The 15,016-nt window shown below is 33.5% G+C and overlaps 2 protein-coding genes across 8 annotated transcripts in view; both read left to right on the plus strand.

Moving 5' to 3' along the window:
- LOC108913825 (uncharacterized protein CG7065) overlaps positions 1-7,479 on the plus strand; it is a 29,741-nt gene extending 22,262 nt beyond the window's left edge. For all 7 annotated transcript variants that reach the window (XM_018719455.1, XM_018719458.1, XM_018719454.1 and 4 more), the window contains 2 exons: positions 2,430-3,016; positions 5,682-7,479. In XM_018719455.1, the coding sequence (XP_018574971.1) occupies positions 2,430-3,016; positions 5,682-7,235 (2,141 nt within the window). In that variant the 3' untranslated portion in view covers positions 7,236-7,479. The remainder of the gene's footprint in view (positions 1-2,429; positions 3,017-5,681) is intronic.
- Positions 7,480-10,519: 3,040 nt separating this feature from the next.
- LOC108913824 (evolutionarily conserved signaling intermediate in Toll pathway, mitochondrial) lies at positions 10,520-12,159 on the plus strand. The gene is made up of 3 exons (XM_018719453.1): positions 10,520-10,939; positions 11,036-11,473; positions 11,547-12,159. Exons 1-3 carry the CDS (start codon positions 10,591-10,593, stop codon positions 11,930-11,932), a joined length of 1,173 nt encoding a protein of 390 aa, XP_018574969.1. The 5' UTR covers positions 10,520-10,590; the 3' UTR covers positions 11,933-12,159.
- Positions 12,160-15,016: the final 2,857 nt, after the last annotated feature.

Genomic DNA, 15,016 nt, shown 5'->3' on the forward strand with positions numbered 1-15,016 from the left:
GAAGTTTCCTCACAATAGCAACCTTTTTCCAGTTTTGTGTCTCTTTATTAGTCTGCTCATTTATATTCATTTTCACAATAATTGCCTTAGAATCCTAAAATCATTAACGACATGTTTAAAAAAAGTATACTTAACAGTCATTTTAAAATTTTTGGTAATGTTGCTACGTGTCAACATAATTCTGACAAATTGTATTTGGTTGTGAGGCTATAACGTTAAATCTTTAATGTTAGAAGTCTAATTTACTATTTATGGACATAGTTTTTATAATGAACAGCAAAATCATATTTTGTTAAAATCAAATCATTTTAAAGCAAAAAAAAAATGTTTAAATATGTTTGTTAAAATCTCTTTTTTCCAGATAAACAAATACTTGGTATTTTAAGTCCTTATTTTTTTCGAACAGCAAATCGAATCTTCTATTTTTGCTTAAAATCTGCCAATTTTAAGAGGAATTGAAAAGAATAATTTTTTAGGTAGAATCGACAAATGATGCAGAAATTCAGTTGTTTTGCTTAAAAGATCCATAGATGGGGAAAATATTACCAAAAAAAAGTCACATCCTTCCGTAAACTGTTGATGTAGGGAATGAAATGATTGAATACAATAATTCTAACATAGTGAGACTTATGTCGCCCTGTAAATTTTAAAAGAAGCATTTTTGGCCTTTGTCAAATTCAATTGTTTTTACTTCAGGAATATGTGGTTGCTGTATAATCAGTGTTTCTGGGCGGTCCCTGTATAATTGAAGTATACGAGGGGGTATGCAAAAAATAACCGGACACCGTTTTTAAAAAATACAGAAGAAGTCTCTATCAATACTAATACCCTGGTTCAAATGTTTTACCACTGCGCGAAACACTTTTTTTACTCGTCTTTTCCGATGCCTTGCTGCGTCATCTTTGATTTTCGTTTCACCTCCGGGATGTCTGCAAAACGTTTCCCTTTCAGCTTACTTTTCATCCGGGGGAACAAAACTTCCACTTCCAAGTGGTTCAACCAGTCACAACAAGCAGCGACATTAGGTGCCTTTTGATTAGAAGTCAACGGACATATCTCCGCGATTTGTCTCATTTGCAAATTTTTTTCTAAAATGCGTTGCACGAAGAGCAGATAATTCAGCAAGTACTTTAATAGTACGCCTTTTATTCTTGTACACATTTTTTCCCTGCTACAACCGTCTCAAGTGACACCACTTGACAGTCTGACTCAGGAGGGGTTACGTAACACCCATCTAGCGGAGAAGCCGAAACTACAAGAATGGCGCCCGAAACGAATTTTGCCCGATTATTTTTGGGTCCCCCCTTGTAAGCAAACATTTTTTAAAGTAATGTAGGTAGAGTTTTATTTATATTGCCTCAGATATTTGTCAATTAAATAATTAACAGTTGACAGTGTCTGTAAGAGTCTTAATAACTTTGGCGTATCAATTCTGACTTCTAATATAGCATGAAATCCAAAGATGTACAATGATATTTCCAGCAACTTTTGCTTATATTTTTATTTTTATATAACTGTTCTCTATTTCATAACTCATAATAAGCAATTTTAATATTGCTTCCAAAAACATTAACCATAAATTTTTAAAATCCAGGATGGCACAATATGCAGGTGCTAGTTAGTATTTGTTATAAAACCCGGCACTTGCAATGTTTCAGTCCAACTTTTAATCCTTGCGATTAGAATTTGGGGGAAAACCGAAGACGCTGCTGATTTTTTTATGATTCAACAAAAATCTTAAAAAATTATTGAAGCATATTGCTATAGTAGAACTGTTTTAAGATTGCCATTACGTCACGCGTGTGTCCTAATATCAAAGACAGTCGTTGCGGACGTGTATTCATTATTAAACGCGCTAAAAAGAGATACAATGATGGTATAAATGTCTTCATAGTCTCAGTCTATCACAGACAACCGTTCCAATATTTTATGTGTATTAGAGTGAAAGAAAATGGAGGACATTTGTTGGGTATTAATTTTAGACTATAGTTTGACTAGCGCATTTAAAAACAGAACTGACACTCAGATTAAAAATTTGACAGTTGTTTTGATCGCGTCTCCGTACTAACTGTGATATATATTTTCTGAGCATTGAAATATCGATACACCAGTATTAAAATTTGCCAGAAATCCAGATTTGGGAATTGTCAAGATGACATTTCAATTATATGAAAACAGTGACTAATTTGAGTAGGATTTTTCGTCTTAGTTCATACGAATATTGCTTGTGACGCAATGGAAAAGATACAGCTGTTTTAGTTTATTATCATAAAGAAATTTTGTATAGTTTTCGATTATGTAAAAATTTTTGCTCAGGCCCCGTATTACATATGTCCCAAAATTAAACTTCTTTAAGAATAATAGTTCAATGTTCAATTGATGTTCAATTACATAATTACGCTTAAATTTACACACCTTGTATATTTTAGCCGTCTATAGATCTCATTTTGAAGACTACTATAAACCTCCTTCGGTTATGCGGGAAGCTACTAGGAAACCGGTTATTCTTCCCGATGTTCCTGGCATGCAAGTGGTAATGCCAGAAGATGACGACGACGGAGAGGTCAATATCGTAGATGTGCTGCGCATTTTGACAGCCCTAGAAGAACGCCTAGGATCACTAGGCCCAAAAATTATCGACCTCCTCGCGCAGGCCCTCGCCCTGGAAAAGAAAGAAGCTAATAGCTCCGAAATGTTACTGGATAGCGATTTAAATTGCGTTTTATTTGAAACGGTCAAGGAGAAGCTGAAGGGACAGCTTTTGGCCGGTTTGGTGGATATGGTGCAGGAGAGAGCTTTTAAAAAGGCTATTAAAAAGACTGCAACTTTGATCCATATGGCAGGTCAGAGGAAAAGACAGAGGGAACGTATGATGCCGAAAGTTAATCCGGTGATTGTACCTGGAGTTGGTACTGTGGACAAAGCGGCCATCGCTAAACAAATCGCTACGGCACTTATCATGCAAGGCAAAACTGATGTTACGCAGGCAGAGTTGGAATATCTTATTAATGCAGTGGTAAGTTTCATTTTGGCTATAGTGGCTTTATAGGACAGTGATCATAACAGAAAATAAATGTGATAATTTTACAGTTTTGATATTTGAATTTGACAGTAATTTTCTGGCTTTAGGTGAAAAAGATAATCATTATCTACCTGTAAATAAGATTTTATTGAATCAGCATGGCCTGTTATTTTTATTTGCGTTTGCTAAATAGTTGCTTAATGAGAGTGATCTGTGAATGTACATTTTTTGTTCACAAGACTTCCTCGACGGGTCTTTATACCATTCTGGATTTGTTGAAAGAAATACACAATTTATCTGTATGTTATTACATTGGCATTTTTTTTTATACAATTTAAATAAAAAGAAAACATTAAGAGAATCTAAAATACACATTTTCACTTACTGAACTGAAAATTTCTTGCAAAATGGCGGCTATAGGAGCGTATGAACAAAACTAAATTTTTCAAAGGTTTTCTGCAGCGAGCAGAAGTCCCCTGGATCACCATCTGTAAACATAAAAAAAAAATTTTTCATAAATACATGAGTAGCTGGTGAAATACACACGATCATAATTTTAGGAATTTTCTTCGCAAACTGGCGAATAAAAAATTCGAATTTTCGACAAAAAAAATCGATTAATTGTTTATAAAAAAAAATCCTGCTGACCAATTGTAAAAATCGTGTACTTCACTAGATAATCACACGATAAAGTTACAGTTCAATTTTCGAGACGATCGGATGAAAACTCTTCGAGTTCTGCTGCTCGCCGATTTCGAAAACATGGTTTCGGGAAAAATGCGTTTGAAGTTTGAGAATGCTGTAACTTTTGGAAATCACCGACTCGCTCACAAACTCCGGATCGCACTCGAATGAATGACGGTTAGGCGGAAGTCTATTTCCAATTTTACTTCGCTTATGGGCTGTACTTTGATTTTTACTGCCTTTAAGGCCTGCATACAATTTATCACTCATATTTCATCACTGCAAACAAATCAACAAAGTTAAATAATAACACAAACACAATAATAGCACAACTCGAGCTACAGCATACAGCTGATTGACGACGCACGAGCTCTAACCATCGTAAAAATCTTATATTCAGTATACACGGTTGGATAATCCACATGGTCCATCTGCCTTTACATGAGAGCGACAAAGTAAAGTAAAGAAATTCGTGCGATAAACATGGTTTGCTATAGTGAAGACGTTTTATAATCTGAAGTCACCGTCCGTTTCGGGTTAGAAGACTATTCAGATTATGAAACGTCTTTAATATAACCATCCTTGTATATCACACAGATTTCTTTATTTTACTTTGTCGTTCTCATATTTATAATAATGTTTTTTTTGCCTGTGATGACATCTATGGTTCACTTTTGAAGCATTTTCTCGATGATCGGTAAGTTATAGGCGTTTTTACGTGCACGTGAAATTCAAAAATGCTATATCGGTGATAGAAGCGAAATTTGCTATTTTTACGCTTTGGAATTGCTTTGGAAAAATTAATTTTACGGATATTTCTGAGTTTTTTCATGCAAAAAAGTTTTTGATTATGAATCTAGGAATGTTTTAGCGTATTTTAAGCCAATAGAAAAAAATTGAAAAAAATTTTTTTCAAGTGATATAACCCCTTAAAAAACTCAGACAGTTGGCCAGCTCATCTAGAGTATTTTCATTTATATGTTTCCATAAGTTTAGCTGTCACATTCTACAGTCTCTTGTTAAAATGATTCATCTTTTCTTTTTCTCGAATGCCTGCTCAAATTTTTAAAAAGAAAGCAATTTTCTCCACCGCAGTAGTTGATTCTAACACGTGATGTTACGAATTTCTTCCACACTGATTCTTTAGATTTTTATATTCACTGGAGTAAATTTGCCAATTTTCGAATCTATTTCTGTAGTAGAAAGTTGTTTAAAGTAAAAATTTCGAGTGAATATTTTGAAGTAGAGTTGTTGACTAAATTATTAATTCTCCATAAACACTTAATTTAAAATAGAAACTTAGATGAGAACAATTTTCGCATATGAGGTGACACGTGGTATCACGTTGCCAGTAAGTGACAGTTGACATGACGTAAAAAAATCAAAGGTTGTATAAAAAAAAACAAAACACACCACAGAAATGAGCCAACCTCCAAATCCAAAGCCAAAAGCTGTGTAGAAGGGGGCTACACTTGAAAAAATGCGGGCAAACACTCATTATCCATCGACGTTGCCAGTGGTGATGCCAGGGATCGAACCCGGACCAGAATAGGAAGTCTGGCCGAGAAATGCTTGCGCCCACATGCTTGACCGACTACGCTACCGTGGTGATTGATTCGTATAATTTTTCTAAAATATCAATTGTGCATTAAAAATTATGGATAACAATTTTTATTAAACAAACAAATGCAAAACCTAAAGAAACAAAAAAATACTGCCTGAAGGACTGTAGCCTATGGGTCATTTTCTTTTTTTTTTTTTCAATTAAATTCAATTAAATCTGTCGGTCACTTTCTTATGTGTATGGTTGGTCGAAATATCAGTTATAACATTTGTTTTAAGTTCACAACAAATGAAAACCCTGATGTGCTATTGTCGTGACTGTCCTTTATAAAGCCACTAATTATTGCGACTGCAGGATCTGTTAAAAACAAGTTTATTATTTTTTTCACCATTTTTATCATTGATTTTTTAGGTTGGTATGGCTGAAGCTTCCAAGAATTCTAACAAACCCATGACGACAGCTACATTCCTGCAGCAGATAGCCGGCGGATCTACTCCGCTCCTTTCTTTAAGCAAACAGCATGAAGCAGTGGAGCCTGACGAGAAAATTATAATACCCTCAAATTCCAAGAAGTCAAACGTGGTAGAATTGGAGAAGCTCACTGAGCCTTTAACTCCTAGCCCGGGAAAAAGTTCTGTTAGTAACATGGAGAATCTGTCAGATTTGGATTTGCAAACTCTTTTGCAAAACTTCAAAGACTTGTCAACTGACGAGCAACATAATCTTATAAATTATTTGAAAAAACTGGAAACCCACGAACCCGAAAGGGTCGAGAGGTTGAGGAAATTTGTGAACTTGGATCCGAACGCAAGGCCAAAAGAAGAAGGTGAAACGGTTCCTGAGAACAAAACAAAGTCATCAGAAGGGCGGCAAAGTCCATTCTCTAATAGACATGGTAGTGTCAATCCAGCGTCTGATGATTTGGTAAGAATCGAATCTGACGAAGAAGATATGGGAGATGAAAAAGAGGAGATTAGATCTGAGGAAAAAGAGAAACCACCGACTAAAGTACATCTGGATTCGGAAGACGAGGACTATACATATGAAGATGTTGTCAAAGCAGTTTCGAAAAACGTTAAAGACAAGGAACTAGAAAATAATATGAAGATTGTGGAAGAGACCATGAAGTTTGAAACTAATAAAGCGAAGAACGAAGTCGATCTAACTGACGCTAAAGCACTTATTTCTAACTTGATGAGTAATTTTAGTAAAGGTAATTCTAATACAAACAGTATTGACCTCTTAGGTTTGGGAATAAGCACTCCAAATCCACCACCTTTGGCGACTACCACCAGCAACATCATGACAAGTACTGCCGATTTCGCGAAAACTTTGAGCAGCATAAATGTCGCCAACCTAGCCAGTATCGTAAATAACGTCAAGATGATGTCACAAGAGGAATCAAAGGAACGGCCACTTAATTTTGAACCCCCATCGCCTTTGAGATCCAACACTGCTAAATTAAACTTTGATCCTACACATCTAAATAGAGGTCCGTCGCCTAGAGTATTGGACAGAACTGATCTTCCGATGGGTTACGACGATGTACGAAGAAATATAGGATTGGGACGACAAGGTGCAGGGTATGACCTTGGTGTACCTGGTAGAGGACCGGGTGGGCCAGGATCTCTCCTTGGGCCTGGTGGGAATCTAAGGCTTCCAAGTTACGGTGGTCCAGGTGGTTTAAGTAGAGATAGCAGAGGGTCTATTATACCACCAAGGGATTTAGGGGTGTCGGGTTCACTTTTAGGCTCCAGAGACAGGCCTCTGATGCAGTATCCCAGAAGTACAGGCTCATTCGGTCCCAGTTTCGGGAATAATAGTAACAATGACTTTCCTCCGCTCGAACGCGTTCAGTATTCCGGCAGACCTAATGTTTTCGATCAGAGAGGTAGAATGGATAATCCAAGATTTGGTGGGAATCTTTTTAATAATAGACCTAGCAGTGGCAATTACAGATGGTAGGATAAGTACTTTTTCCATGGAATATTTTATGTATTTGATAGAATACATACGTTGCCGTATTACGTTTTTTGTTTTAAAATAAATTTCTAAGAGTACTTTATATTGATTTTTGTACTTTAGGTTTTCGTGTAGTTGTAACGATTTAATCCTCACTCCCAGTTATTTTTACTTGGTGTTTTGGACCATTTCCATTTGTGAAAGAAAAGTATGTAATACTCTATGTAATATACATATTTCAAAACGATTGTTTCCTTACATGTTATGCCATTCCTACATTTTCTGCAGTCTAAATATTTTAAACGTTTAACAGCAGAACTGCTTACAGTTTAGTGAAATAACTTTGTGCTGACACCTGGTTTACTCGTTTAACACGTTTAATGCCGATACATTTCACCCTTGTGGCCTAGATCTCGGAATCACATTTATGTATAATGTGTCAAAACCCATGGTTTTTAGGGTCGTTATTGTGTTTATTACAGTTGTTACGATGTCAATTGGAACCTGTGAATCTTAAAGTACAGGACCTTCAGCACTTCTCCTGAAATTTCTTATGCTTTAGCCATAATGTGTCTCGTAATTTATACTCGAATAGCCATTGGGCGAGTCTGGTATTGGTAGACCAGTCCGCCTGATGTAGAATCGATGGCGACGCGCTGGTTGTCAAAGCAAACCTGTATTGGTTCACTAGGTCGTAAATAATTTTTTCATAGTATTCTGTAATTAGTTTGGTGTAGAACGCGGTTCACTTGGCTTTGCCAGTGCAGTGGAGATCAGTGTTTGGCATGGTATATTTATTGTTGGTATAATACCTATTATTATTTGTTCATATCGTAACCAGTAAAGGGTAATAATTATTAAAATAAATATTATGTGTAAATCTAGTAATTTAGCATGAAATCCTTTGAAAAGGAGGATAACGAAATAACCCGGGAAAATCCCCAAATAGTCGAGCCGGTTTTTGTCGAAAACGTCGAAACAAACTCAGAGTTTTAAAACAAAGCTTTACATGTACAAAGTCAATATTATTTTAAATATATATGAATGTTTGAAAAGAGAAAATAGTGAAAAAATTACAATTTATCATGTAATTAAAGGAGACATTATTAATCACGGCACAAAGAGGAAACAAAAAAATACAAAATTAGAGAATATTGACGATTTTACCAGAAATGTAATAGGGCGCACAATTTATATGTATAAAGAAAATAATGTTACTACATTAAACATGATTCGAGATAAATTAAGTGATTATTCTGATTATAATTATAAATCTTTAGATACTTTACGACATATTTTATTACAATGCGATTTTAAAAAAACTTGACAATCGTATGGTAATTATGGAATCACGACGTATAGTTGCACTTCGGGAAGATTATTTACGAAAAATTAGAGAATATTGTCAATTAAAGAGGAATATATCTCGGAATATAGTATATCTAGACGAGACAGCAACATTTTTCTGGACGCCTACGGATTCCGTAGACTTTATAAGTTAAAAATTTGTATGTGGTTCCAACTGATATCGTAACGACTTACTTACAAAAATAAGCTGCACTTCCTTACATTTAACTAGAAATCTTTACATTTGTTCTCGGGCTAGGCTCTGTGGAAGAGGAACACCTATTAAAAACCTTGGACTGCCGCTTACGTCCATTTAGGTTCTTGTTGATTTTAACTACTATGAACAGAGGTACTCCTTAGACAATAGTCATTCTCTGAGACTTTCTGTAGTAGCCTCTGTAACTAGTCACATCTAATGCTTTCCAAACATTTTGTCATTTGTGGTGACTGCAATAGCTCTGTGACTCAGGAGTCCTCAATTTCAGCAGTAGACTAATGTCCTAAACATATTTTACTGAAGTACCATTGCCTGTTCCTCTTTATTAGTTCTAAAAGTCATCTCTAAAGTCATATTAAAAATAACATTATTTAACAATTCAATGATGAGTTAACCTTTAGCTGAAATGAGGTGTAACACATAAAAGATGGGTTTCTGCAACTTCCGATATGGGAAATGTAAATAATTATTTTAATGTTATAATAAAATTGTTCAGTTGATCTCGGGCTAGGCTTGCCACCACAAAGCCTAGTCCAAGAACAATAAGGGCAGGTCTGAGAGATTCCAGCTAAAGCTGTGGAAGTGCAACATATTTGTAAGTGGTGGTGACCAGGTACATACGGCATATTCGTGACAGCTTTAACCACTGTGAATGTACATTAAGAATTGTATTCGTTTTCTTTGGTTGAAATTCCACATAGAACATTTTGAATAAATGTTTTTAAGTACAAAATCTAGTTTCTAATAATAGTTTATCATTAAAACTTGAATGATGTTTAAAATGTTTAGTTTTGAAATTACGTCAATATTCTTGCATCTTATGCTTTTAATATATTCATCTTAAATACAAATAATAGTGAGTTTAAGTTTAAATTGTTCTTGGAAATACTGAAAGGCGATATAACACGGCTTTAATTATATCATAGTTGTGACAATGTTTCTCCATTAAATTTTAAGTTACAGTTACAGCTTAAATTGTAAAAGGTAAGTGAAAGTTATATAAATGAACTTTTTTTATTAATGTCTCACCAGAACATAAAAATTGGTTTTGGATTTAAAATTCTATTTACTGAAATAATTCTATATTGCTTGAAGATTCTGTAATATTTATGTGATGTGTATACTGTAGCAGTGAGAAGTTGATAATGGTTAGTGTTTGACTATGATGTTTTCCGCATTTTTGCAGTTAGGGCTCATAGAGAATAAGCCTTTTCATATATGCTCATTTCCGACTTTGGGCTAATTTGCGATTAGAATGAGAAAAATAAGCAAATTTAATAGTTTTGATTAATTTTTATTCATAACGAAACTTCTTCAATGCCTACCAAAAGGAAAAAAATACATTGTTTATGGTGTTTCCAAAGTCATACAATCAGGGATTCCCAAGTAGTATATACTTATCACCATCACCACATTAACGAATCGCAAATATCAAAGTGACGATAAAAATGTTTAATAAAATTATAGTTTATTCACCAAACTGGCGAATAATGTTCTGGTACCTAAGTAGATTCAATAACGTAACTGATCCCGCCACTATTTTTAAAGTAGGTAACGTAACGGGTAATTTGTTAGTGGAGAATGCCATTCTTTTTAGCTCTAATGTAAATAGTCCGGGAGCCCGTATATAACCCAAAATATAAAACAACGTATAACAAGTTGCATATCTTTGAATTTTTCTTTTCATAGTTATAAAATATAAATTGAGGTTATGATGCTTTCTTTTTATAGGTTAAGTCGAAAGTTTAATATAATTACATTTTAAAAGAAAAATGTGATATTGAAATATTACAAATGTTTTGTAAAAAATTAATAAAGTGTACTACAATGGTATATAAATATAAAAAGTCCTCCTTTCGTCCTATAATAAATTATGTTAGAACCGTTCATACATCGTTAACAAATTATGAAGAAAAAAAGGAAAAAAGCCAGAAAGCTGTTGTTCATAGAGACTCTTTTCAAGAAATAGAAAATAAAAATAAGAATACGTATTTGGAAATGGTTAAAATCTTTGTTAATAGAGATAATGTGTACCGAAGAGGTCATGTTGAGTTTATTTATTCAGCTTTAAAAAATATGGAGGAATTTGGGGTTCACAAAGATTTGGAGGTATATAAAGCCCTTATAGATGTTTTACCAAAAGGTAAAAACTTCAAAATTTATATTTATGTTAGTACCTTACTCTTAAAGTAGATATAATAATAGTGTATTAAATTTATAAGACGTCATTTTGCTTTAGGGAAGTTTATTCCAACAAACGTGCTCCAAGCAGAGTTCATGCATTATCCGAAACAACAACAGTGTATTATAGATCTACTTCAACAAATGGAAGACAATGGTGTTATGCCTGATTTTGAAATGGAAGATCTACTTCTCAACGTTTTCGGTAAAAGGGGGTATCCTTTGAGAAGGTATTGGAGGATGATGTATTGGATGCCAAAGTTTAAAAATCTATCTCCGTGGCCTGTACCAGAGCCGTTACCAACAGATACTTTCGAATTAGCTAAATATGCTATAGAACGAATAAGTAGTGCCGATGTTAATTCTGTGGTAAAAGTGTATTACAGTGCAGATATTACAGACTCCATAGATGATACTTGGATTGTGAGTTCTCAAAGTAAAAGTCAACAGAGGTTATTGGCAGAATATAACGTTGAGGAACCAGTTTTTGTGGAGGGTATTTTAAACACTTTTCTTTGCATCATAGAAAGAAAAAATCATACTTTTAAAATACATTGATTTCTTTTTAGGTTCTTACACAGTGTGGATTAAGGGAAATCCAATAAATTATTTTATATTGAGGGGAAAAGCAAAACCAATTATAGACGAGGAGTTAGATATAGATGACGTTAGCAAAATTGAGGTTCCAAAATTTTATTTAAAACCACCTATCGCTAAAAAATTAAAAATTATTCCATTGGTTCACGAACAAGAGGATGGAATTATATTTTCTTTATGTGCGACAGGTACCTCAAGTAAAGACTCTTTATTGTCATGGATTCGACATCTAGAGAAAGATGGCTATCCGAATTTAGGTAAAGTGCCTGTCGTATTCAAATTACATTCAGGGATGAAAGAAGTAGCTACAGTAGATAATGATGAGCAAGAAGAAAAGAAGGAAATAGAGGAAAAGTAGACATCTTTCATGGAAGAAATGTGATGCTGAACGAACTAAAATCAATACAAATGTTATTTTTTTTAAAATGTGGCATTCTTTTCAGTTCTTGTAATTGTAAAAATAATAATTTTTTACAACAATTCATCTTGTTTTACCAACTTTAGTTGTTCAAAGTTGAATTAGATAATTCATCAAAACTAATTATTTTTTATTTAATTTATGGAAGTAAACAAAATTTTTACGAACATTGTCTTTTTTTTTGATAGTTTGAAGGACATTTAATATGTATATTTACTGAAACACACTTTTTATGTTTGATTTCTGAAAAGTTATCGGCAATAATAGCTTCACTACTTCCCATTATGTATTTTTTTTTGTGTTGATATACAGGGGTGTACCACTTAACATGTGATTAGAAACAAAATTACATTTTAAATTGCTGTAGTAGGTTTAATGTGTCATAAAAATATTTTCCTGATCTTCAAATCTGTAGATGGTGTAAAAAAATATTTCAACACCTGAAAAAAAAAATGTAGAATTAAACTGGACAATTTTTTTCCTATGCACTATCGTTTCTTGACAAGCATAACCCTCTAACCTTTTTTAAATAAATACGAGTTTTTGATGGATTCTTATGTGAATCAATTTGCATAGACAAATTATTAAAGGGCATTCACCAAATTATTGTGAACATTGGGGTTCAACCAGAAGTTTATTAAATTCTGTAGTTTTAATTAATGTTAATAAAGGTGGAAAATAAATTTTTGTTTCAAGAATCGAACATTTTTTTGCACAGAAGTGCCACCTACAAATATGAAGATGAAGTAAGAAAATATTTTTATGCCAAATTCAGTTTGTTAATGTCTTACCAAAAAAAAGATCCTGACCTTTGAACTGCTCCATGCAAGTATATGTTAGTTAATTTGGATCATGTCATCTTTAGTAATCATAAGCATTTTTTTATATTGCCAGTTACAACATAAATTAAACTTCAAATAATTTGTTTTTAAATTGTATATTGAGCAGTTATTTAGATGTGTTTCATGAAATTAGTGATTTCCTTTTAGGGAACTAAAAATCGTGATCGGACATTTCAAAAGTCCTATACAAACACACAATACCTAATAGTTAGATATTCTTTGACCATGTTAATCGCCCAAGGAGGGCAAATTTAAAATTCAAAATACATAATATCCTTTTAGGTAAAAACAAAACGTACTGTTTCGATTTAGTTAGATCACTGAACAATAATTTGGTGTTATCTATGTATAACGATACAGTATTTCTTTTATATCTTTTATTGTGCCTATTTTTAATTATTACTAAACTTCTAGGTGCCACTGCCCCCGTGTCATTGACATTTAAAATTTTCTTTAAACTGAAGATATCACATTTTTTTAAATTACACATTGAACAGCTATTTAAAAAAATTTCATCCAGGTTGTCTACCAGCGGTGGATCTAGGATTTTCATGAGGAGGCGCAATGTAAAAATAGTAATAATATAATAATCACAATAATAATAGAAAGAGTATTGACATAGCATTTTTATTTAGATAGATACTTGATTATAAAATTTAAAAATATTAATTATTAGTAATAAAAAATATTGCCTTGCAACTCTTTAAAGTAAATTTTTAAAATCGTTAAACAATAAGGAAATTCATAATTATAGCTTTCATATACAGGTTCGGAAAGTACCGATGGTCCATCTGCCGTTATGTGAGAGCGATAAAGTAAGACATAGAAATCCATGCGATAGAGAAGGATGGCTATAATGAAGGCGTCTCATAGTCACCGCCCGTTTCGCCATTCCACAAATAACATCCACTTCTTATTTGTGGAAGGGCGAAATGGGCGGTGACTATTAGACGCCTTCATTATAGCCATCTTTCTCTATCGCTCAGATTTCTATGACTTACTTTATCGCTCTCACGTAACGGCAGATGGACCATCGGTACTTTCCGACCCTGTACGTATATATATATAATAAACTAATTGCCTCTATAAAAAGTTTATAAAAATACAATTATTAAACTAATACAGAAAAGAAATATTTCACAAGAGGAATCTAAATATAAAAGATTAATTTTATAAAAGAAAATCAGTTCTTTTAGTTTTTGCAAAATGATTTATAACGTCATCTATATTTATGTTCTCGATGAATATACAGAAGTGCAATGCCTGTTCAAGTGGTGGGGGTCTGTAGGCTGAAAATTGGTGGGGGCCTATTCTAGAAAAAAAATATCCTTTTTTGGTAGGCCCCCAAAAAAAATATTCTTATTGTATACGCTTTCTCCCTCTAGTGGTAACTCTTAGAATCATAATGGATAGAATTCAAATTTTAATAAAAAATTGTATTTTTCAGAATATTTTTTTTCTTGTTCCTGATATGGGAAGGTCTTAAAAAAATTAGTTTTCATAACAAAAATTTTTGTTAACATGGTGGGGGCCCCTAGTTGGTGGAGGCCTGTAGGTTGCAGCCTACACCAGCCTATAGGTAAATCAGGCACTGATACCCATATGTATTTAAGAATAAGCTAAGGCAAAAATTTTTGTCTTCGCTTTAGCGGCCGACTGTCGAAATCAAAACAGATGTAAATATTTGTCATACGTATCGTGTGAATTATGCCTCGAATTATGCATATATGTAGATGCCTTTGTAAACATATGTCTGCACTTGCCAAAGCTAATCGGTACACCAACAAAAGTATACAGCACCTTCAGCGCCGGATTTAGGCATAGGCAGACTAGGCACTGCCTATAGGCCCCCACCAATTTGAAAAAATTTTTCTGCTTGTTTTGCTGACGAGAAAGCTCGAAAAGCATTATTGTAAATTGTGTAATAATAAGTGTTAAATAATTTGTTACCAAAATTTTACCAAATTATACAGCGTGTCCCACTAGTGCGGGAAAATCCAATATCTATGTTAAAATGAGGAATATATGGATTTTTCTTTTTACTGTGTTGCCACATTTCTCGGAATGTACAAATTAAAAATATATTCAACTATACAGGGTGTTCCACTTTTCCTGGACAGACACCAACTTTGGATTTTTAAATGGAAACACACATTTTTTATATTTTTTTCGGATTCTACAT

This window comes from Anoplophora glabripennis, unplaced genomic scaffold (assembly GCF_000390285.2).
Source record: "Anoplophora glabripennis isolate ALB-LARVAE unplaced genomic scaffold, Agla_2.0 scaffold832, whole genome shotgun sequence".
NCBI lineage: Eukaryota > Metazoa > Arthropoda > Insecta > Coleoptera > Cerambycidae > Anoplophora > Anoplophora glabripennis.

What these genes read in the sequence shown, in the direction of transcription:
- LOC108913824 (XM_018719453.1), top strand. Translation starts at nt 10,591, where the DNA reads ATGTTTTGTAAAAAATTAATAAAGTGTACTACAATGGTATATAAATAT. An exon ending in TATAGATGTTTTACCAAAAG is followed by an intron (nt 10,940 to 11,035) that starts GTAAAAACTTCA and finishes ATTTTGCTTTAG; the next exon opens with GGAAGTTTATTCCAACAAAC. An exon ending in GGAACCAGTTTTTGTGGAGG is followed by an intron (nt 11,474 to 11,546) that starts GTATTTTAAACA and finishes ATTTCTTTTTAG; the next exon opens with GTTCTTACACAGTGTGGATT.